Genomic DNA, 26212 nt, shown 5'->3' on the forward strand with positions numbered 1-26212 from the left:
ACCCCCCCACCCCTAATCCAGTCATTACTCAGGGTTTGCGAGGACACAGAACATCCTCCACTTCAGGCTGTCCCTGCTGCATGTAAATACAACGGCTTGTTGACCAACATTTTTAGAACAAAAGATCCATTCTTTGGTGAACAGCCTTGAGAAATTACACACATGGGTGTCTGTATAAAAGCTTCAGAATGCAGTTCAAAGGTGTTTTTAGGACAGAGCATATGCACTAAAATGCTCGGTAATAAAAAAAACTTTCTCTGTAATATAATTTGTTACCTGGGATTCCCAAACAATTTCTACAAGGTCATGATGCTTACCTTTCACTCCCAACCTCCAGATATATGATCTTGTTTACTGTGAATTTTAATAATAAACATTATGAAAGATATAATGGAAGCATTCATGACCCTATAAAAAAAATGTAGCTCATAGTTTTGTGTAATAAAACAAGGTCTGATGATTGTTGCTTGGCATTACTGGCATTTGGAGTACTACCAAGAAACATTTTTTATCTTTAAAGCAAAAGCCCACTGGATTACATGGATTAAGCCTGAACATAGACTTTGTTTGGTTACATTAAATTCCTGTGTGGGAACAAAATGGGCACAAAACGTTGTGAACATGCAAGGTATGCTATGTTACTTGTTGAATTTATTGATGGCTGTTCATTTAAGTCCAAGCAAAGAAATAATGATGGCTACTTTGATGAGTTTTAAGAAATTAAATGTTCTACTCTCAAGGCAAGGTAGGCAACTCCAAGATGTTTTTTTTTTCCTTAATCCAGTTTTGTACACACAAGTTTTCCATACATCAACACTAGTGGTGTGGTTATAGGAATGGCAAATTTGGTCAGTTGGCAAAAATGAAACATCTCAACAACTGGTTGGATGAACATTTTGTACGTATTCATGTCCTACTGACGATGCATCCCGATGACTTTTCATCATCATCTGTGCATCAAAATTTCAATTCTTCTTCTAATATTCAGTCTTTTCTCATTTTTATCTGATTCCTAGTTATGAAAATATTATGTCCTGCTGTCAGTCAGGTCAGATATGAGTTTTTACTCATGTAATTTCCCCAGAGCACTGTTAAAGTCAAAGTTTGTAGTTGTTTCCTTCGCTCCATTCTTCCTCTCTTACTCTTACAGTCTCTCTCCCGCTCACTGCACATTGACCGATAAGCAGCTTTCCTTGGCGCAGGCAGTAGGATGAGTATGCAGGACCTGTTGTTTATAATGTGAATACGACTCCTGCTGTTATTGATTCTGTCCGAGAGATGAGCCCTCTGGGTTTTTCTGATGTTTATGCAGGAGAATGGTGATGCTTGCTAAGTGGAAAGGAGACAAAAAATCAATGAACAAGGTGAGGGGAGGGGAATGCCATCCATCTCTTAGTTCAGTCCTTGTTTTCAAATTTCTGTTTTTCTCTTCTTTTGATGCACTTTAGGGGCAGAGTGAGTGGGCCAGCCGCTGTTTCCTCATGTTTTTCCCCTAGTGCTGCTGAGTTCTATCACTGTAGAGCTGGAGATCTCTGTCAGGTGAAAACTTTTGTGTGGAGAGAACTTGTATTGTTTCACGTGCTTCTTTACAATGGCCTCAACGTCCCAGAACACTTTGCCTCAATTACTCGGCATATACTGTAATATCTCTTCACCGATGTATCCATTATCATGTAAGACTACCAGAGACAACAGTTAACACTATCAAAATTAAAAGCTGATGATTGAAGAATTATTACTGGATTACCTGAAATTGTATGATCCAGTACAGTTTCCTAATTTTTTTTAATTTTTTTTTAAACAGTAAATGGCTGTTGATTGAATCTGGTGACAAAACTGTAGAATGACAGTTTATTATTGTCCTTATGTGTGACAAACTAGTCTCCACTCAACACCCACTTTTTCTGAGCTTTTCTCCTCATCTAATGTTATTGATAAGGTTATTATCATTTTTGAATAGCCAACATTTTGCTGCTGAAGACGAGGAGATATAGTTGAAGTTGAGATCATTTTTTTAATAGCAAAACTGGAGAATACTTTTGGAAATTATGCAATTTGATGTGCTGGGCCTCATGCAAAAAAAGAACTTTACACTGTGGAGTCTTGCTGTTGGAAATCAGCTGTGAAAAAGAACAAGCACATTCAGCAGTGTTAGTGATTGTATATGAGGATCCAAAACAATTCAAAAACATTAATTCAGTGGCCAGCGATGTGTCATCAGAGCTGAGCTGGCATTTCCAACGAATTAATGCTTTCAACTGAATTAGTTTGCAATGATTTTGTAGAAGAACAAAAGTGACCGCCAAAAAGGTCTGGTATTCATCATATCCTATAAAACTGCATGCTATTAAAGTGCATTTTATTTAAAGTCATCGATTCATGAGTCATGAATATGTGCAATTTACAGTAACTGAAATGGGCAAATCATCCTTGAATGGATTCAAAGAACTGGCTCATCAGTACACAGTACCTATACTTATCAGGTCATAGATATAAAACTCTTTTTATTTATTCTACTTTGCTGCAGGAAGTATAGACAGCTCTAAAACATTTCAAACTCACTTATGACATGTTGTAGTTGTCAGCCCTTATATCGGTGGCCACATTTCTTTGTTTACATCATTAAACTGTGGAGTAGCAACTTTAGAGGAGCTTCTGGTTTCAAAGGTATTTTTGTTTCCAATTTCAAACCGTTTTTTTTTTTTCTTTTTGTAATTTGGTGAATATTCCTCAAAGTAAAAACACTGGAAGCTCCTGGAAACTTTGTTTTTTGAACATCGTACCAAACTGCCAGCAATTTGGTACGGCAGATGGCAGTAACTACTAAAATAACCATGAGCCTTTGAGAAGAAGAGGTTGGATGTGTGGATCAGAGAAACAAACAAAACACTGTGTTGGATTCATCTAAAATTGACGCAGAGAGAGTCATCACATCTGTAAGCATAAACAATAGAAAATGAAATTTAAGCTCAGTGAAATGCTATTGGGGAGTTGTAATTAATTTTTTTTTCTTGTGGTTTCATGGACAGAGACTTTACTTTTTTATCAAAGAATCAAATCCTATTGGTGATCATCCTTTGTGCAGACGATTCAACCAGTTGAATTACATGTCGATCGAAGCTTTGGAAATGCTCCAAATGCCAGTGACCTTAAAATTGCTTGTTTGAAAATGAACAAGACATTTACTTCCAGAACCTTGAACAACCTGTACTGAAAAAAGAAAAAAAAAATCTTGAAATCACAGTATGTTACAATAAAATGTTCACGTTGCTTGGCTAAAGTTACTGCAGCACATTTTCTTCTCGGCACACTGCCTTGAGTTTATCCAAGAGAAAAATGACTAATTAGAAACACACAGGTTCCTCAGTAATTTTACTGCTGTTTTTATGTGGCAAAGAATTGGTAAAGATTTTAAAATGTTTATGTATGTTTATGTTTGCATTCTTTCTTATGATGTCCACAGATGACGCTCACTGTAAGACATGGAACGCCTCTAGAAAACAAAATTGATGACTTTAAATAAATTGTTAAAAGATGAATGTTGGCCTATAAAATCATCAATCCTTGATAAACATTTTTCTCATAGCGCTGTATTTTGGAACTGTCACGTTATCACTGAGGATTTATAACTTACGCCCTCATTGCTACAAGGTTTAATGTGAAGGACAATTCAGGGAGCTGGAAACTGTGACATCTATTTGTATATCATCAAAATGCAGTGGGCTGACTGTGCTGGCAGATCCAGCCGCTCGCACAGACAGATGGAGAAAGAGGAGGAGTGCTGCTGCTGCCTCCTCTGGTTGCCATGGTGAGGGAGGAGGTGAAGTGTGTGGAGAGACAGCCATTGTAAGTTAAGTAAAAGGAGACTGAATTACCATTCAGCAGGTGGCACTGACGCTGTGTCCCCACCACCAGGTAACAAATGGTGCTGGCCAACCTACACACACAGGGAGGCCAATAATCTCCTATCAGCCACCTTCCTGTACACAGCAGTTGAGAGACGACACACGGCTGATTGACTTGTCAGGTCAGTGGCCATGTGGAACAACTCAGTCAGTGTGATCACTATTTGAGTAGGCTGATATGACTGTACATATACTTTCATTCATGTCATATATTACTCTATACATTTCTTAACACCCTTTGATGTGAACGATTTTAAAGGGCTACTGAAGGGCATTTTGTGGGTCTGTTGTGGCCTGAGAAAAGGACACAAAGTGGAAATAAGCCCCCTTTATTCAATATCGATTTACATTTTATATAAAAATTACTTACATTTAGTACATTTCTTCAAAATACAAGCAGCCAAACAACATACAAATCAAATACAAAATTATAAAATTTCTTATATTTATCATCTTCCTTCTCTGAAGTAACAGATGTGTTTTATAATAACTCTTAATAACCTTTTCTGTAGCTGTGGTAAATCTCTTCCTTGCCTATATCTTTAATCCATCTGTTGACATATGACCTAGAAAAATATGGTATTCAGTATCTGTCTTTGCAGTGTACAGTACAGGACCTGGGAATCTGATTGGAGAACATTCAAGGTGGGCTTCAACCTCTTTCAGCGAAAGATAAGTTCATATGGTATATTACTGTGGAAACAGGGTGAATGGAGCTTGAAATCTGTGGAAATGGAAAAGACAGAAGACCAATGGAATTACATACTGTGTGAGAAAAGATCATCTTGATATTATGGCCTTCACTGGAAATCCAGTCAGTAGATCCGTCAGGTACAGAGGAAAAAAAGAGACAAAACCTCAAAAAGGAATCAAGCTTCACTGCTCAGTTGTGAAGCTCTGTGGTCCGTATGTAACAGGAGATGAAAGGACAAAACAAAAAAACAAAAAAAAACCCAGAAAAAAGCCTTGTAACTCTTCTATACGATGCTTAAATTTGTTCAAAAAACTGAGCCAAACCTGCTTTCATTACCTTCACAAAACCATATTTAGAGTCCATATTCCACTTAAACTATAAACAGATATGGGTACAAATTTTAGCACTGCATTTTAAGGTTTAAACTGTGCACAAGTGTGGCTTATGGTGTTAATAAAGTTTTTGCAAATCAGCAGCTTTACTTCAGTGTCATACAGTATACAGTATAGCGCTGTATAACTTATGTTTGACAAACATTAGAAAGCAAACAGTAAATGGAAAATAAACTCTTCAGCACACCAACAAGGACATTATGCTGATGCTAAACCAGTAAAACCTAAGAGCCTCATAGGAAATAGAAAAATTCTTGTTTCCTCCTTCATATTTATACATTTTACACTGTGGTAAAAAAGAAGTACAAAGTTTAAAGTTAGGCTATGCGGCGGTTTCATGAATTGTCCCCTCTAGTTTCTTTGGGAGTAGCTCTCTCCTCTCGTCGATACTGATGACTGGCTTCCTGCAGTTTTGCCCATCGATATAAATCTTTGCATACACAGGGTTGGAGTAGTTCATGGGCTGTGAAGCAAGGGAAGAAGATGAAGGCAAAAAACAGGGTAAATATTTATTTATATAGATTACAACAGTGAAAGCCTTGTAGCTGCATTAATAGATTTTTTTTTTTTTCGGCCACTTGGGGGCAGCGGAACAAGCTGAGAACTCAACATGTGTCATATCACCTTACAAAGCGGTTGAAGCAAACAGCTGCTTATTTTAATCAAATCCAGCAAACATAGAACAACATTTATTATTCATTTAGAGTTGTGTTTGTTCTCTTAGCTCTGTCTGGTCATGAGAATCTGGCTCTTTCGCTCCTAAAGGCTCCACTATGTTCACTAGCTAGTGTTGGGCACGAAGAGTACAGCTGCCTGCTGCGACTGGAACCGAAGGTGATAAGAACAGAGTTTGCAGGCCAGTTTTCAGAAAACCAAAGCTTGTTAGAATTCACTTTGTATCCAAGTAACTCTGCTTCACTACAAAGGCATTTAATTCATTGTTAATATATAAAAAAATGATTAGTGCAGCTTTAAGGACATTTCACTGTAATCAAAGTTTTGAGTGAGTTGTGAAAACACTGAAGTTGTGATTTGTGTAAAATGGTGCGAAGAGAAGCACAAGCCTCATACTCAGCAAGCATGTACAGTTAACAGATGGCAGCATGCAGGATGTAGTTGAGTTCAACACAAAGCCATGCAGGTTCGGTTTTCTATCATAATAGCTTTAGAAGCCAATTTGACTTGACAGTAGGAGGATGTCGCAACTGATTTCACAGAATGTTGCAGGGAACAGCTATGAATGACTGTGGATGTTACCTTGACTCGGTACACAAGTTTCAATATGAACATAAATTTGGTACAGGTAATCATATCAACTTGTTTACAATATTTGCCAGGTAACTGCACAGTGCACACTGCTGCCTACAATCTAAATGAGGATGAATTTTTTTCCTCAAGCATGAAGTGAAGTTTGTAACATTCACCTGTCCAGGGATTACTTCCTTGGGCACATTATTCATGCCCAAGGTGCGAGGGTCACTGGATTTTACACACCAGCCCTGTAACACAACAAGCACTGTCTGTGTTTAGGTGTTAAGTTCACACAGCTATCACAGTCTACTGGTTATCTACATGTGCAAACTTTATAATCAGTCCAGTTGTGGGTTATAAGACTTTTCAAGACTGTTCAAATCAAAATAAATTGAAATAAATTGTATTGCATTAAATAAGTATGGTATTATAGAGGGACAGAGAGAGTGTAGAGGAATACAGAAGCTAGTTTAGATTCAAGCCAGCATGTCTCCGTTCAAAATACAGCCAGATTGGACTGACAATAGCAGATGACAGAGTTGGCAGAGCAAGACGCAATAGCATTAGGCTTGAAGCTCTAGCAGGTGAGCTAGAGAACAACATCAGTGAAGGTGTTATGATTCATTTGCTATGCTGAGTGTTAGAGTGGGGCTGAGGGCCATGAACAGAATAAATCACCAGCCAGATGAAAAGTCCTATTGGTTCATGGCATCTGTACATTCCTTCCCACTAGCCAGCTTTTACAAAATGTTTTCAAAATGGAATTCAGCTTCATGGATCCCAATTCTAGATATCATATTATAACACTTACTTACTGAAACAGAGACAATAACACAACACAAACTTTTTTTTATAAGCTGGAAGATTGTTTGGAAATGGTAGTCGGTGTCCTTGCTCCTTCCAACAATTAAACAACTTTGGCAAAAACTTGATGAGTTAGTTACAGAGAGCTTGTTGTGTACACTCTTGCACTCACATTCATAGATGCAGATTTAATTAACTGAAGCACAGGAAATTGTGCAGGTTCAGTTGGGTGTGATCAATAGGTTACCACTATTTTTTTAGCAGTGATGGCCCTGCAACAACTTTTATAATTAGCAGGTATGGTGAGGATTGGCACTAGTCAAGGCCACTTAAATCAACTCGTCTCACTCCCTTGCTCAACACTGCAGTATTTATAAAGAATGTGTTAAAAGACGTGAATGCAAATATCAACTCTAATACTAGTTGAAAATAAATGCCTCGACATGAATATTCACCACATCAAAAGCATATTTGGCTAAATCAATTCATTCAACTGAGAGAAAACACTTTCAGACATATGTTGATCTGCTGCTGGTTAGTTTAATATTGAGTTCAAGAAGCCAACCTTGTGAGGGTCCAGTGTGAAGTTGGGTCGCAGCAGGCTGCCTGCATCAGCATGGTTGTCTTGGTCCACTTCATACATGTTGTATGACGGGTTCCCAATCTCCACGTTTATCCCGCCGTTTGTCATGGGCTGCCTCTGTACACGTTTTCCCCTGTGGTGTGTGGAGCCAGCCATCATTAACATGACACACAACATGCAGGTCAACACACTGTACAGCGCGTGACTGTCCCACTCAACAAATCACATTTCACCACTTGGCACACACTGAATACATAAGTTTGCTGGGGAAACCTAAAAGCTGATTTATCAGCAGAGACTTAGAAGTCAGGTCTTCTGCAGAACATACTGAAACAAGCAAACAAACTTTTCATTTATAAATCAAACTTATCTATTCATCTTCAAAGCTGTGTGGTGTTGGATCTCTCATCATCTGTTGCTGCTTAGAAGCCTCTTATTTTATTCATGTTTTCTTTATTTATTTATTTACTTACCTTTGCCTCCGTCTGCAGATGTAAACACCTCCTACCACCATTACAATCAAGATTACCAGCAGGACCAGAGGCACAATGATAGCTATGCTCCCTATGGAACAGACAAGAGGAGAGAGTGTGTGTAGCGATGAGTAATGACTGAAAGGAGCTGAGACAAGTTCAGGTAGTAACACTAGCTGTAAAATAGCCACCTTAGAAAATGTGTTTTCTTTTCCCTGAGTTAAGCTGACTGCACAGTATTTCTTGCGTAAATGTGTAACTATAATGATGTGCGTTAATTTGATCAGCTGCAAAACTCTTAGTTCAAAAATAAGGTTTAGAAGACTATATGATATGTAGAGCTCTGGACCAGAATGTTATAGTTTTTTGTTTTTTTTTGGAAATCTGTTCACTTTATTCAAGAGACTTCATTGTATTCCAAGAATGAGCTTGAAAACAGAACATATCACTAAACCTTGGGCCGGCAACAGCAGCTCCTCCAATTCAAACGAGATAAACCTGTCAAGGCTTTTCTGTTCAAATAATGCAAACTGGATAGTTTGGATGGAGTTCAGTAATTCTTTAGCTAGGCTGCCAATCAGGGCCAAGTCTAATTGTGGTGCATGAAGTTTGAGTATAAACCTGTCAGTAAAAATGTATGGATGATTAAGAATGTGATAATTTCACATGATCAAGTAGTCATTTAAATCATTTACCTGGAATGTAAAAATGCCTTATACATTTATTCATACAGGAATTTTAAGGCTTTATAATGAGGCTTCTTGAAATTCCCAGTTCTCACCTCCGCTGGTATTGTCTGATCTGCTGCTCTTAGGGGCGGGTCTCTCACATTGTGTTCCTGCCCAATTGGCTGAACATCTGAAGGAGGTCAAAAGAGAGTATAAATAATTCATTATTAGCATACTTTTCATAGTAGAAAGACTGCTGAGAAGACACCTTTGCAAAATGAACTACAGTATGATGTGACTGTGGCTTACATGTACAACACATTATGATTCAGACTTGCTATGAAGTGCTTTGATCCAACACAAACAAAACACCACCTGCAGAGAGAGCACTATGTATATACATGATGTGTCCACACACAGTGTGAGTAAATTTATTCATTTTAGAGAAAAAAATCAAAGGATGACAGCGGGGCAACAAGTTGTCATCTCATTTGTGCTCCAATGGGTTCCGATGGGTGTGATGTATGACCCTTGTTAGAGGAGGTGATATCTAATTTCACACGACTGACGCAGATGGGTCTGTAAAGCATGAGTGATCTGGTGGGTGTGACTGGATGATGACAGAATAAAATAACTTTAAATTACATGCACTCTAACAATCAGAACATCAGGCTATAAAAAATAAGAATGCAGCCCCATACACATAGGAAATGAATCACGGCTTCGTAGAACAAAATGTCACAACAACATGAATTTTAATGGGAAATTGGGGGCAATGGGGAGTTTGATCTGCTTCAGGAAGTGGAAACCATGAAAAGACTAATTCCCTGATGAATAAATTCTCTTAACCTGTGCTGAAGGCATTAAAGATAAACATCAACTACTGATAAGATGTTCGGCCTACTAAGGTATACGGTACTTATACGTGCTGACTGGTCAATAACATATTCAACTTGCCACCATGCACAGGTTGCAAATGCACAGACTGATGCCCACATCACAAAGACAGTGTCACGTTCCAGTTCCCCCCCTGATTCTGTGTGCTGTGTGAGGACTGCATGAGATGGGTGAATGGGTGGCAGTGAGGGGCAGCAAAGGTGCAGAGTCATGCAGCAACTTATAATGTAATAAGTGCCATACCGGCTAACACCTGCTCAAAATATAACAAAAATAACATAAAGTATTGATGGTAAAATATAAGTAAAGGATATTAGTTCATATGAATGTCTTAATCTACTGTATTTAACTGCTGCAGCTGCTACTACTGCTACCACTGACTATAATATTCTCCTTAAAGGAGCAGTTCAACATTTTGGCAAAAGCTGCCTACTAACACCTTTAAAGCTCAATATCTAACATGTTTCATCTTATTTGTTTAATCTGTACAAAAAACAAATGACATGTTGCAGTTTTACAGGGGGCGTGTGCTGAACTAGTACTATTTGGCCTGAGGTTGTTGTAGTCATTGTGAGGTTGCCAGGAAACTAGTGGAGTTTCCAGGAAGTCTGAATTATGTTACCACAGGATGGAGCCACGTTAGCTGTTTCCCTCTGCTTCCAAAACAGAACAGAACACATGTACAGTTCAGTACATAAATGTGAATGGTTTCAATCTCTCATGTAACTCTCTGCAAAAAAGTAAATATGCATATTTCTCAAAACTACTCCTTTAAAAGCACATTAGGCTACTGCATTAATTAGTGACTAATCTAAAGAAGCTATAATTGATTTACTTTCCATTTTGGACAAGTCTCTCTTGTAAAAGAGACACAATATCTCAGAGACTGTCTAGTTAAATAAAAGAAAAAGATAATTTCACAACTCACAACAATAATTCAAATATAGTGTAATAATAGTCCTCATAAAAATTCTGATACTCACCACCAGTTAATTAAGTCATCTTAAGGTAATGCATAATTTTAACTTGAAGTCATAATTATTAATAGAAGAGTTCAAATGAATGTGCGAGAAAATATTTTCTCACTTGTGTTAATGTGATGTACAGCTGTGATCATTGCTGGTGTCAAGGCGAGCAGAAGCACAAAGGGAAACACAGTGTTTGAAAACTTACTGTTGGTCTCAGTAACATAGTAATAATTTACTAGGTCATTTGATTGATTGTCAATCAAAACCTACTTCAATAAAGATGCATACTTATCCAAACAGAATAAAAGCAATCCTAATTTAGTGAAATAATACTACTAGAGCAACATAATGTCATTAAATTATCTTTCAGTTCACCATTTTCAGCCTATTTTGAATTACTTTTTGACAAGTCATTACTCTATCCATCACTTATTACATGAGAAGTTGCTACAAGGCAGCACTGTGACAAAGAGCCCGTGTACTCGACTGAGGCTGGAATGAAGCCGGATGGAGTTGGGGTGGGGGTGTGGACAAAAGGGGGTGAGTGGGCTCTGAATACAGCTGGAGAGGTGAGAGGGACCTACTTGCAGCGTGGTTTGTTAAGAGCTGTTAATGTGCACATCCCCTCATTCTGACAGAAGTAATCGCAGGGGTTGGCCAGCTCATCACAACGTTGGTTCTTGAACCCTGACGTGCAGCTGCAAAACATTGTGTTGGGAGTGATAAAAGGGCCCAGAGAATGTATACTGTTGAACTGTTGGCTGCCTGATGGATGGAGACTTCAGCAGCTTCAGTTATAAGATGGAGTAAATCAGTGTTGTGTCTGCATCAAGCAAATTAGCAAACAAATAATATGAAGACAAATCAACTTCATTGCTCACCAAGTGAGGGGAAGAGTCTGTTACAGGGCTCTCACCTCTGAGATGTGTATTTTCTTCAGAAACAAGGTATCTGATTGTAATAAGAAGACTAACAAATATTTGTTTTCAATATATTACCAAAAAACTAACAAAACAAACAACAAAAAAAACGAACATAAAAGAAAACCAACACAAAAGCAAAATGTTATTTTCACTTAACTTCATATAGTTGTGGATGGCAAAAAATATCCAAATGTCCAAAATATCAAAATGTAAGACGTTTTAAAAATACAATCATATAGTGTACATTGTTGAAGATATTGTACTGTAAATATCACATCCTATCAAAAACAGAAAAACACAAAACACAATCACACTATGACGTTGACAGCCAGTCAACAGTCTTAAAGTGATCCATAAACACATTCAGGAGCATTTGAAAAAACAAATAAAAAGTATGGTCATATAGAGAGCCGAAGTTAAATCTGAACATATTCAATATTTCGTATTTTAGCTGCCTTTTAATTAACACTTTTTCTTCCGAGGCCTAGAACTACTGACGCTAAACATCACAGTTCGACAAAAGAGGCTGGTCCATGAGTGAGTTGAGGGGTCGTGGTTAGTCCAGACATGTCTGTGAAAACAGCAGGAAGTTTTTAGGCAGCAGAGGTTACGGCTAAAAATTTGGAAAAGTGGCTTGAGAAGAGAGCAGTAGTAAAGGTAGCTAGCCTAGAACTGACGTTATGACTTTGGCTCTCTATAATTGTTTTGCAGTTTGACAACCAGGAGTGAACTTTCTTCTGACCTGTTGAACGGATTCAAGCCTGTAAAAACATATCAGTGTAGAAAGGATTTGCACTATTTCAAAGTGGTGGACTGTTGAGGAGGAAACTTTAGAGCCTAAACTTACTGCTGTATGTCGATTTTGCAGCAACATTATTTATACAGTAAGGGAGTAGGCAAAATCCTTTTATCTGGTTTACTCTAACTGAACTAACCTCTAACAATAAAACCATAGTATGTCAATTAATTTCAGAAGAACATGGGACCTGTTCAAACTGAGGTCCATTAGATACCGTTTGCCAGTAATACAAATACAACCTTCTAAAGTCCTGTCTTAGTCAGGAAAGAATGTTATTTAGAAATAGAATGAAAAAGTCAAAGTCACATAAACATTGTGGCACATCAAGAACATCTTTTTTCAGAAAAAAGACTGTGCTCACAAGTGCAATTGCAAAGTCACTGTGATTGTCTGGTAGACAAAGGGAAGCCTCAGGGCATGACTAGAAACAAGAATCTCCTCTTTCCAGTCACGCTCTGTAAGACCCAGTGGGGGTGAAACTGGTCTGCATTTTCCTTTTTGTGATTTATTTTTTTACTTAGATTCGCCATAACTAATAAAGGCTTTTTAACTACATCCTTGGCTTGGTGCGAGTTTGCCTGAAGTAAGCCCCGAGGCTTCCCTTTGTCTGCAGTTGATCAGTTTAACTTCTGGAGCACCTTGCATTCACCTGCAGTTTACTTCTTCATAACTATGAGCACTCAGTAATTCTGATTTGCCATGTGTCTCATGAGTCACTGAGAAAAAAAGAATATTTAAAGGGGATCTAATATCCTTTTCTTTATTTTCTGTCATATATGTCTTTCATGTCACAGTATCAGATGTCCATATTAAACCTGGCCAAAGTTTCAATTAATGAGGTTAACGTATATGAGTAAAGTGCCTGAGACATCAGACTGCTCTGAACGCAAGGTTTCAAACGGGTCTTTCTACTTCCGTGACAAGCTGACATCATCCACCCACGAGCTCTGCTTGTTTTCCCAAAACAGTCTATGCCAGTAGTATTACAGGCATTTAATGTACTAGTATTTCCTCGCAGCAGACGTTTTCCTCTTAAGTTGGCATTTTAGCTAATTTTGCACATGTACAACTATCAACAGGGGCATATATAGAAGACATTTTATTTTTGTGATTGGGATTGAAAGACTAAATCCATGGTTATATCACACAATAGGCAGGTAATGTGTATAATATTTACCAAACGGAGACATCCTTCGGATGTTTGTGCTGTCCACTGTCATATTCTAATCAATTATGTTCTGTTAGTTTTAGCTACTTCTAAGTTTATGCCAGAGGCTTAACTGAGGTGCTACATAGGCATAGGCGCACAGGCAGTTTGAGATAAATGAGGACTTTATTTGAACTGTGAATCATGAAGGCTTGGATGTTTACCATAGTTTTCTTTAATACTGTATGTATTCTGAAAATCAACATTTTTAGGAGTTTAATGCAAGAATTATTATTACAATTGAAGCAGCTCTACCCTGCAAGGTTTACACTTTTGGAAGACTTGATGAAATAGTATTAAGGTCAAACGTTATGATTTCTTGACACAGACATATCCATCATCTCACATAATCTCTGTTCTTTGCAGCAAATGATAAACCACATTATCAGGATCCGTTAACCTCATTGAATAAGATGGGATCATTTGCATAGAAATTGATTCTATCCCCAGGAATTTGTGAGTGAAGACCACCAATTTCAACATAACCACAGTGGACAATGGGCAGTTAAAAAATACAGAGTTGGCTTTTGAAATGGATTTCCAATTTGCTCCTTGGAGAGAGTTTAACACAGCAATGCATTTGATTATATCTGAGGTGGTATTAATCTATGGGCAGCCCTTTCACAGTGATTTCCTCATGTCTGCCAGTCAAACTATTGTCTGCTACAAGTTTTTGCCATTGAGTTTCATGGCATGTTCAACCACTGACACACACCTCAGCTTCATTTTTTAGAGAGCAAACTTCTAAAAACCTACTACTGAAGAGAGTCAGAGAGGCCTGACATCAGCTCTTAACTGCAAGGAGGAACAGTGTGATATGTTCAGAATGGCAAGCTTTGAAGGGGTTTGAAATAATTTTTTTTTATCTGCCTAAGAACCTTAAGCTGCAGTGAGGTGTCACAGCATAAGATGATGTACCGGCAGTCAGACCCCTGCTGCGCCTTGGCCTCCACATAGTGACATCAAACCTTCCCTCAACTCAGAGATTTCTTTCCAGAGGAAGACATCTATCTTGTACTGTTCTCAAAGCAGGAAAGTTTCATCCCATGATGATTTTCAGTTCTGCTTCTAAGGCCAGGCTTTCTGGAGCACAAAGCCAGCATGTGAATGTAAACAGTAAGAGTGGATAATAGTGGAGAGCATTCAATTTTTCCCCCACTTTCCTTACCCATTAAGCAGTGACTTACTGACAGAAAGGCAGGTTGGTGTCAGGGTCCAGGTGACAGGTGCCTCCATTGTAGCAATATCCGTCACAGAGTTGACAGCTTGGTGCTATTCTGCCATTTGTGCAACTAGGGGGTGAAGAAATAATGGATGTCAGTGACAAGCAGAAAGCTACACTTTTACAAGAAGCAAAAATGACTCATTGGTGATTTTGTCAAACATACGGATAATCCATATAAGTTCATCTGGTTTATAATTCACTGACATTACCAAAACCTAAATTGCTGTAGGGTATGTGGCCTAATACATTTTTGAGATTTAATCAAATCCAGCCAGCAGCATTTTCCATAAATGAAAAGGACTATAAAGCCTTAGTGTTATAACAAAAGGGATGAAAGACAAGAATAGGGAGTAGATACCCAGCACTCACTTGCAAACCACATCTCCTGTCTCCTCATTAATGAGGCAGGGAGCTCCGTGGCATCGAAGACACTTGTCCACCTCGCACTTGTTTCCCTCAAACCTGGCAGGACACACACACTCCACATAGCCACTACTGGATAACGTGCAGGCCTTGGAGTTCACACAGTAGTGATGACAGATGTCTGTACCACATTCAGAGAGATAAGAGAGAGGGAGTAGTGTGTAATGAGAATCTGGGAACATAGCTTAAGCTGTTTTGATTGGAATTGTACAGGGCTTTAATGGGACTTAATTATCCACATCAAATGACATCTTAGCCACAGATGAAAACATATTACCCCTTGGGCAAGCAAGAGTAGGAAAATACTAATGATGTGCAGTTGAAATTGTTTTCCCACAACCCATTATGTCAAAGCATTGCAAAAGATAATACATTATCACTTCAGCACAGAAACACCCAAAGGTTGTTTGATGGTAGTATTTTGATTTTGTTTATCTGTAAATAAATAGAGGCAAATGTGATGTTTGTAGAAGGAAAATACTTTCAGGGCTTATTTTTATTCCACACTCTCTGTGAACTTAAATGCTTAGTTCTATAGAATTTATGGAGAATAACTGAATTCAGATCAGCACTTCTTTGTTGTGGTTTCGCTTGCGGCTTGGCTTGAGAGGCTAATGTCAATCACACGAGGGCTAAATGCATGAGTGCAGGACTCACGGTAAAGACAACGGTCCCCGGTATATTCTGCCATACAGCGGCACACCGGCTGGTTCCCCTCGGTGATGTCACATGTTCCACCATTTAAACAGTAGTTGTCACAAATCCTCCTCTCACAGAAAGGCCCTGAGAAACCAACATTACAGCGGCATGTAGGCTTACCTGGACAAAAAAAGAACAAAAAAAGGAAAAGAAAAAAAGACGACAAAAAGACAAAAGACAAAAGTGAAAATCAAACAATTCATTAATCCTGCACACAAGTATTGTCTGTCTAGCCAAATCTTGATATAGCTCATTCCTCTGTGCCACAGAGCTCCATTGTTGTCCAGAAACAATTAATAAAAATAAAAATACATTAATGAGCTAGACTGTTGCACTGGGCGACATGTTCCTTTAAAGTGAACACGGGCTCTGTAGTTTATTTTGAGTCTCTCTCTCTTACGCTGTCTTTCTGCTGTAAGCACTCTCTTGTGGTTATGGCTGAAAATAGCCCCCAACAAATGCACTTTCTGTTTGGGTAAGGTTTGCTAAAAAGCTACATGGCCCAACTGTCTTCTGAAATAATTGACTCTTCTTCAAAAATGAAATTACCAAGTTGTGACCTCCACACTTTTTTTTCTTAAAAGGGGGTCACAATCTGTCAATCACAGTTACGTGTTGTATGGAAATGATACTCCCACAGTCATTAAGACAGGTGCAGTACCAGAGAATCAGTAAAATAAAATCCAGTGCTTTGGTGAGACTAAAGGCAAAGATCCTCTTCTTACATCCATCATTTTTAGACACATATTCATGTGTGGCTCAAGGTGACCGTAGATTGGCACCTGTGCAGAGTAGTTAAGGTGCCCTTTTTCTTAGTTATATCCTCCAGGTCTATCTTGGGGATCCCAAATTGTTCCAGGCCAGACGCAAGATGCATATAATTTCTCCAGTGTGCACTGAGTCTACCCGTGGTTTCCTCACTCGTCAGACATGTCTGGAATATCTCTAACAGGGAGGTGGTCAGGAAGCATCCTAATCAGATGTCCAAATGACCTCAACTAGTTTCAACATGGGAAAGGTGGTTCTACCTTCTTTTTTTTTCTTTTCTCCATATTTTCAATTTTCTAACAAGATTTTTCAGCTTTTTCAAACCTTATTTTCTTTTTTATTGCATACTTGAAAAAAAACACCACCCCTTTACCAGGTAGGGTACTTCCTCATAACTACACCTCTCCAGACTGTGAATCAGATACATTTAACACCAAGCAGTTTGACTGGTCTAAAACCATACCAGCATTTAATAAAATCATCATGTTGGATTTATGAGTGAATGCTCCTTTTTCTGTTATATAAGTGGGCTATTTTTAAAAGTTTGATGAACTTGAAGACACCCACGGGCCAAAAAATGTTTTACAGTGAAGGATTTAAACAGTTCCTTATTAACCCACCTAGTACATACAGGGCAACATTGATATTCATTTGGAGATTGTTTCTGGACACTTGCTGCTCTTGTTTCACTCTAGCTCTGTTTTGGTCTCCACCAACTCCTGAAGGAATATCTGGCTCATTAGCTGCTAAATCCTCCACTATGTTCATCAGCTAGTCGCTAACCTTGTCTGTGTGTTGCTGCAGCAGTAGGTGTTAACAAAAACCATGAAGTAAAAACTAAAACAGTCAGATAATAATTCCCTGTGGGTTCATTTATATGAATGACACATACACATAGTTATTAGCCCCACAGTTAATATAAAATATATAATGTCTCATTCACAGAGCTCATGCCTATAGGCGCCAGTCAGAACACAGACTGAAACAGATCAGTATGTAAATCGAGAGCTTTAGCTTATAGCTCAGCTCCATATTCACCACCATGGTCAGACATAAAATCTAGCTGCAGCTGAAATGTCCTTCTCATCTCATGCTCCATTGTAGTCTTAGTTGTGAACATAACCCTGACATATAACTACAAACATAAGGCTCACATATGTGCATCCCACTTTTTACTGCAGTTTTGGTGATTGGAGTCATGACCACTATAGAAACAGTATCCCGTTGCACTGTTGGAGTAGAATGAGTGTGATTTATTGTTAGTACGAGAGTAAAACAGTATCAGATCCTTACATTTCTTTTAACAGTGGAACCCACCATGACATAGGCTACACTGTTTCCTAATGCACAATTAGGAGCATCAAGACTGGTTTAAGGGGTGTTCAGAAGAGGCAACAATAGTCACCTCACAGGCATGACTACTTGCATAGTGGGTCACACTACACTACTTGGTAATTTCACAATTCTGTCCCAGGCATAATCAGAGTTTGAAAGGTCCTAGAAACAATCATTCTCCCTCCAGCCACTCTTTTGTTACCGCAACGGTGCTGGAGTTATAATCTTTCTAAACAGTCAAAGCCAGACTAGCTCTGGGCCATTGAACTACCCATTTGGGAATCATTTCATAGTTGGACTGAGCATCAGTTTGTTAAAAAAAAAAAAAAAAAAAAAAAAAGAAATACTGAAGAGTTGGGAGAGCTAAGCAACCTATAATGTAGTTAGTGTTACATACTGTATAATGTTTCTTGTTGACACAACACTGCAAATGTCTGCTCAGCAAAGCGTTTGCATTTAGTAAACTTTAATAAAAATGCTCTAGTGTGTTTTTTTTTTTTCTAAATCAAATTGTAAATGTGAGCCATAAAGTTCAGCCTTTACTTTTGCCACTTCTACCACTGACCTGAGTCAGGCATGTGGAAGTGGGGATTCACAACTGTCAGACTGTGAAAAATGTTATGTGTGTCCTCAGGCCTTTTTTAAAGTCAGTTACCTAACAAGGGGTAGGTTTAAAAATACTAATTTAATGTATAGAATTTAACAAGACTAGTTTAAAACCTAGTACATGGCTGGAACAAATATGGCCAATGTGCAAAATTGAGGATGTAGTTGAAAACTATGTGGCAGAGCTGTAAACAACTGACATCATAGTGTCCTATTTACATTCTGCCTAGTGCCAGCTGTTTTCAGTCCTTTATATTGTTTGTTTAATTCAACTGTTCTGTGATTTTGGCTACATTTACTTGCAAAATGATCACTCGGAGAGAAAGTTAGAGTGACAGAATATCTTTCTTATTTTGTCTCTCACAGTGAACAGCCTCCCTCTGGGATTCACAACAGTTTGGTCATACCGGTATTTTAGTATGAAGCCTAGCTTTCATTCACTCCTGTTTGCCGTTACATGTTAATACCAACTCAACACTTCCTGTGACCATTTCAAATTAAAAGCCCTCTAGCGTTACTGCCAATGGGGAAACTCCAACTCAGTCATGTGGCATTTGGCCGACCAATGCTGGGAATATGATCACTCATTCAACCAATTATAGAGCTGGCCCCACTGTTGCAGTTCAACCAAAAACATTGGCGGTTGTGGCTGCTACTAAATGTGATATAAAGAGCCATGTTTTACTGTGAGCACCTTAAGCATTATTCACCTCCTTATTTTGGTAGAACCCATTTATATAAGATTTCACAAGATTTATTCAATGTACCAACACTGAATACATGCTATTTATATATAGATATTGGATCATTTTTTATGCATTCTTTTACATTCAGAATATTTCTATGATAGCGGACATTTGACGGAACATCGGTTTTAATACTTCACAAATAATAACAAATAATTACTTAATAATACATCATGTACAATCTTTGCAGAGCATATGCTAACAAATGAGGGGAACATTTAAATACTTAAAATAATATTCTATGGGACACATAAAAGGTATAGTCAATGACAATTTACTTTCCTGTCAAGATTCATAATTTTAAAATAATAAGGTAGTAGTGAGGCAGCTATGTTAATAAAAAGGATAATGGAGGTGATAAGTGGTACCTCATGTAAATTAATGCAGATATTTTTCATAAAAAAAACACGTTATCATCTCGAACAGACACAGTACATCTTAACTGGTTCCACCACATTCCATCTCACTTGACATAACTCTGGAAATCATGGGTGGTACCAGGAAGTGTTAAGTCACTTTGGGACATCTTCCAGCTTGTTCTATAATATAAAAAATTCTGTTATCACATCAGCCAGCAGAGTACAAACTAAATACTCTTGGCTGTAAGGACCTCAGCATGCCCCTTATTAATTTCATGGACAATCAGAATGGGTGTGCTGTGTGACACTGCAGAAATACAGTCGGTGAAGTGGCCTATTGAGAATCCCTTGATCAAATATTGCCAGAGTTGCCCCGAAAGGAAGAAGACTCAGAGGCAGACCAAACTACTAGCACTTATTTCAGATGTCACTAGCCTCAGCCAAATTAAAAAAGCATTCACACCTTTATTTTAGCTTGATAATAAATTTGTGGATGTGAAAGTACATACACACTGCAGAAAAACAAACAAAAAAAAACAATTTAAAACTATCAGTATGGGATCTTTTTTTCCACCTGTACTGCACTAAAAATAAGCCATAGTTCAGAGGCACACACAAATCTGAATTATAAATAAACCTTGTATTTATACAATTATAGCCCCAACCAAGTGGACTTTTGCTCTGATGAGCTATATGTTTATTCATTTAATTTATGCATATGATTTTCTCTGTTTCATAATTTCACAAAGTATAAAAATGTTTTTGTTGCCCGTTAATGTTGTGAAAAGAGAGAAGACTTGTGACCTGTCTCTGGTTTAAATGAGCTTTGCTGCCAAAAGTTCCATTAAAGTGCCGCTAATCCAAGCAAAGGCACGAGAGCAAGAATTCAGTGACACCTTGCGTTTTTACAGATAAAATTGGAAGAATTACAGTCTCTGATTGATTGTAAGGTTGCCTTAAGACCCTTTTTTATCACCACAGTGGAAACTTGAGGAAAGTCGTTTGACTGTAATCCCTCCTTTGCTCATGTTTGACCATTCATTTAGACTGACTTTAAGACATGTGCTCAAATGTGGTAAAACCTCTTACGATATGAAAAAGTCAAGCAGAAATGAAATAAAAGTTGGTGTCCAACAGTACAACACATTTCACAACACTTTCCTCTCATTTTCCTCTCAGCTGTTCACCATAAACATGCAATTTATCATCCAGAACATAATTTTGGATTTAGCTGGTGACTGGTGAAATAAGACTGACTATAATCAATAGGAGCTTGGCCTACCCTTATATATTCCTGAAGCTCTGCTGCAGTGAGCTAGCAGCATGAAATATGATTCTTATTCTATCTTGATAGAAACTATTTCATTTGATGAGCAGAGGTGATTATCCTGGCTTCCCTACATGTCACGTAGAGCTGTTTTAAAAAGCTAAAGAAAACTTGAAAAAAAGAAAAAGAAAACATTGATAATCAAAAACATCTGTTTACTTCCTGCATGTTTCCCCAAAGGCTGGAGGAAAAATAAACAGATGTTATTCTATGCTTTAAAAAGACCACCAGAGTAAAAGGTCAGAGGAAATAAACATATAATCAAAATCATTTGCATCGCAAATCAAAAGGCTTCTTTTTTATCTCCCAATTGTTGGCTTAAAAGCTTTGACTGATTCAAACAGAAACTTACTGCTCAGGTTCATATCTTATGTATTAATGTCATTCAATTAATACACCTTTAATTAATTCAAAACCCCTTGAATAAGGTTCTGGCATTACATTTATGTAGGAAAGCCACACAATCTGTATCAGGGACTTGCTCTGGTGAATCTTTTATATATAACAAATGGAAATGAAGATGTTGTGGGTAATGGCTATGATGGGATGACAACATACAGCCTTGTAAATCAAGGGTTGCATATTTAAGAAGGGTGTATATCATGATTCAATTCCATCGCTGACATCTCAGCACAGTCATATGCATTCACTAAACTGTGGGGTAAAACTGGGTGTTCCAGGAACCATGAGAGCATGAAAGGAGACCTTGACTTGAAAAAAGGTTGATATTTGAGGCTTGTTTGACAGGAGCATCGATGACAAAACTGCTCAACTGGCAGATGTAACGTGGCGAATTAGAGCTGGAGTGAGGAAGGTGTGAAAGTTTAAAGGAAGACAAATGTTGCTGAATGCCATCATGCACTGGGTCAGTGTGCAGGAGGAAATGTGCAGGTAACTCTGAATTGAAAATTGTCTGTCTGTGGCAAGGATGGGTTTTCTCAGCAAGTTTGGCCGAGAACTGAATTTGATTGATTCCTCAGCAGGATTACAACCAAGTTTGAGTTTAGTGATAATAATATTACAAATAACTGACAACTAAATGTCTATATGAATGCAAATGAACAGTGGGTGAACACAAATGTGAAATATATTGCAGTGCCTGCAGCTCTGCAAGGAATGCAGGGATAAATGATGGCTCAAATGGTGTTTGACAGTGTGTTTTGAAGTAGACTTACCCAGAGGTGAACCCATGCAAGTGCCTCCATTTAGGCAGTAGTCTGTACAGTGGTTGACCTCACAGCGCTCCCCTGAAAAGTCAGGCCAGCAGTAGCACCTCCAATCTCCTTTCTCATTGGCTAAGCAGCGGCCTCCATTCTCGCAGGGGGGACGGCACAGTTCACCTTCACAACAGCAAAGCCCGTATCACTTACTGTGCTGCAGTGTGTTGCAGTCGATCACATCAAACAGCGCTATGCTGCTAATGTCAGACAACAGCAGCCATGGAGGTGTAAGACTGAATTTTCAAGTACATGAGCATGAAAAAAAACACCTGACTGCATGCAGAAGCTTTGTTCACCGTCAGTGTGAACAATAAAGCTATGAATATTTGCAGAAATTGTATTTTGTACTATAATTTTGTTTGCAGTGCTGTTCAGAGAGCATATAGTTTGAAAATTGTTTCTGATTGACACACTGCATTAATCATTGAAATTACTGCTAATTTATACCGTAACAACAGCCACATTACCTGTGGCATGAAGATGTAAGAGTAGTCCTACCTGAGATGTTGACATCACTACAGGTGCCATTGACCAGTAATTTCCCCTCTGGACAGGTACATCTGGCTCCCGTTGGGTTGAGCAGACACATGAAATCACAAGACATTCTCAGGCATGGATTTGGTGCTGTGGAGAGAGTAAAAAGAGTAATGAAAAAAAGATGGTCTGTCAGTCTTGGCTGTGATGTGAAAGACCCGTTTGTTTAGGAAAAGTGTGTTTGTTCTTTTTCAGAGTAAAGCTTTTAATTTCAAGTGTTTTAATGCCAGAGAGGCACAAGGCTGAAAAGCATATGAATAACTTCACACATCTCAACTCCAGATTGAATAATCAGCATTTGATGAATGTTATTTCTCAATTTCTAATTGATTAGCCACACCTTGAAGTGCTCTTCTCGTTGCTGCCTACAGTGGGTAGACAAAATAATATAAATATCTCATGGAAACGCGTTCTGAATTAATCAAAATCGCAAACATTTCCGCAAACATGGAATGGAAAAGGTTCAGTGCAGATAATTAGCATAGAAGCTATAAAACAGGATGACAATCACAATATTAAATTTAACATTTTAATTTAAAGCAACACAGTGCTAAAGAGGAGAAATCAAATGTGTCCAAACTGTATGTGCATTAGACAGATTGGTAATTGTGCTTTAGATAGATTCAGAGGTAGGTAATAAAAGGATAAAATAATGAAGTTATTAATGGTAACAGTATTAGTACATTCAGTATATACTAAAAATAATCAGTGCTCAGATTTCTTACACAGCACATGTGGATGAAAGCCTGGAAAAAAAAAAAGGTTGCTTTGGTGGTTTTTCTGAAGATATCATGCCTTCATGTCATTTTTGCAAGCCATGTGCATCTTCTTTCCACAGACTACACGGCTGGCCTAATGAGTGTCTGGGGAATAGAACAGCTGCCCTTTAAGTGAAAAACTGACCAAGACTGAGCTGTCTGATGTTCTATAGCCATTAACACCAGAGATGTAACAAATAACTGAAGTTGGCCTGCTACATGAGGAAAGTGGAAGGAAAGACATAGTTGTATTGACTGTGTCTAAGAATACAGATAGGTGTTTTTCTGATGCACACATTTTTGCTTTTAGATGTTTTAATACAGAAAGTGTTTGAAACTCATGACCAAAATAGTCATATATTATATATATATTATCTAGCATTGTGTTACTTATGGATGGAATTGTTGTGAAATTAATGTATTCCCCTTTTTGCTGGGGCCCCCAGGAACCCCCTCAATGAAACCACTTTAAGAATGATTGATATAGTGGATTGCCTTAAACTCGGTATAAGCTTAACTCCAGGTCACTTTCAGTGTTCGTTCTGTCCCTCCTATATTCTACTTAAAATCCTCAACTACATATTTCAGTTACAAAGACTAGACTAAACAGGACAACAGCAATAAGAAAAAACATTTAAAAAAGCATTGGTAAACAATATTTCATAAACTGATGTATAACAAAAAAAAAACCCCAAAAACAAGCACACCTTATCCAGTAGTTTCATTCTGCAATTTTTATATACTGTAGAACTCAGTTCAAGACATACAGGACTACCAGATGACATCCAATCAATCAAAACTTATCAAAAATCCGCTTACATCAGTTAGAGCAGCTGTTGGCGACCGACCCCCTCCTCGTATTAATGGTATACAAGAGCCTTTTATCTGGGTGTAATCTACACAGGAGATCTATACAGAGTTATCTAAAATAGCTTCATTTGGCTGATGCTCACCACCTTGACCATAACAGAAAGTTAATTCCTTATTATTAAATATTATTAGGCTACAGCGAAAAGCTGCATTAGGTAAAATATCTGTTGTTGGTCTTAATGTGAGTCTAATGTGTGGTTAGCTGCCAATGTTAAATGTCATCTATCACATGTGGGTCTTGACTTGCATGCCTGTTTTTCATCTCCAGATAAATATTGTGAATAAGTCTCAAAGTGTGTCCAAGACTTAAGAAAATAATTACACCTAAAACTGAAAAAACAAAACATTATTTAAGAAAATAAAAAATTAAACTACAACTATATACACCCTGAAAACTAACAAAAACTAAAAATGTGAAATGAAGACATAATTATTCTAGGTCCTCCTAATTTTGTATATACAGCTCTGTAATTCTTCAGAAGAAAATATATGCTCACAGCATGAACATATGTGACGTAACACATAAAAAGAAGAAACAGATTATCAAGACAACTTACCATCCTGCTGTTTGTAACGATGGGAGATCAAAACATTTGTGGGTTTCTCCACCCCCAAATTGAGAAATTCCACAGACTGTTTTCTGTACTTGTGGATCTTGAACACCTCATGTTTAAGTCCAGTTCCATAGATGTAGTCTTCAAATAGATCAATTCTGTATGGTTGGGAGATTCCTGTAGATCCAGCAGAGAAAATAAAGCAGATAACATCAAGTAACCCTTTCAGCACACTTGCAGCCTTGGGATAATGAAGTTTGTAGTGCCAGATGGAAGAACGAAGAGGCAGGTTGATCTTAAGACATAATGTTTAGAAGCTTACCCTTCTGAGACAAACACGCAGTGTTATGTTGCAATTAATTGATAAAAAGTTGAGGAAACCAAAGTGCAGCACTAATTGTAAATGTTTCAAAGAAGAAGCTGTGCTTTGTTTTCCAGTTGGCTTTACCATGTCTGTCACTGATTGTCACCAGAGGGTCCGAGCCATCCAATCTCATGCTCCCTATCTGTGAGAGCTCAGGATCAGCCCAGTATAAACGTTGGTTGAAATAATCAATGGCCAGCCCTGTGGGAGGATGAAGGCAAGACATTTATTTACCTGACAAATTACACAGGGATCATCATGGAATCTCTCAATACAGGAGACCTTAAGGTCAGGATGATTGTATGTGGCAGATCATCAGCAGGTTGTAGAGACACATTTTCTTTTGTGTCTATCTCCTTTTTACTATTTACATTCAACAGTCACTGTGCTTGTGTCAAAAATACCTCAGCAGATCTACCATCTTGTTGTGCATCGCAATTTTGATAGCAAAGTTTAGGCACGCCTACATTACAATTTCAAAGCGGCGACTCTCTTTTACTTTCTCCCAAATGTCTGACTGGATAATTGAGCACCAGGCTGCAGCATTTAAATAGGTTTGCGTTTTTCCACCGATGATGAATTCCTCTTTCTGAGACCAAGACCTAGCATGGGTCCTTTGAATTAAAGGAGGCCAAAGCAGCTCTTCAAAACTAGATCACCACTAAGTGTCTCCCTATAGACACACCCGCACACTTCAAGTGGCTGTAAAGTATTCCTCACTTATAAATTGCTTTTGTGCCGTTTTGTATATCTTTAGATACTACATTAAAGACAGACCATTATGATTGCATGGTTGTACAATGCACATCATTTACAGTGTATATCTAATATGTATAAACATACTGTATGTATATTCACTG

At 38.1% G+C, this 26212-nt stretch overlaps 1 protein-coding gene across 1 annotated transcript in view; it reads right to left on the bottom strand.

Moving 5' to 3' along the window:
• Positions 1-4218: 4218 nt before the first annotated feature.
• lrp1bb (low density lipoprotein receptor-related protein 1Bb) overlaps positions 4219-26212 on the bottom strand; it is a 99477-nt gene continuing 77483 nt past the window's right edge. Inside the window, exons 57-69 of the mRNA XM_087178943.1 lie at positions 25437-25553; positions 24992-25165; positions 22771-22896; positions 22228-22392; positions 15870-16031; positions 15159-15333; positions 14752-14856; positions 11220-11333; positions 8884-8960; positions 8103-8193; positions 7612-7762; positions 6416-6490; positions 4219-5454 (exon numbers count right to left, since the gene is read on the bottom strand). Coding sequence (XP_087035069.1) covers positions 5314-5454; positions 6416-6490; positions 7612-7762; positions 8103-8193; positions 8884-8960; positions 11220-11333; positions 14752-14856; positions 15159-15333; positions 15870-16031; positions 22228-22392; positions 22771-22896; positions 24992-25165; positions 25437-25553 — 1673 coding nt within the window. The 3' untranslated portion in view covers positions 4219-5313. The remainder of the gene's footprint in view (positions 5455-6415; positions 6491-7611; positions 7763-8102; positions 8194-8883; positions 8961-11219; positions 11334-14751; positions 14857-15158; positions 15334-15869; positions 16032-22227; positions 22393-22770; positions 22897-24991; positions 25166-25436; positions 25554-26212) is intronic.

This window comes from Seriola lalandi, unplaced genomic scaffold, assembly GCF_002814215.2.
Source record: "Seriola lalandi dorsalis isolate HSWRI2012SDOR001 ecotype SW California unplaced genomic scaffold, Sedor1 jcf7180002054758, whole genome shotgun sequence".
Taxonomy (NCBI): Eukaryota; Metazoa; Chordata; class Actinopteri; order Carangiformes; family Carangidae; genus Seriola; species Seriola lalandi.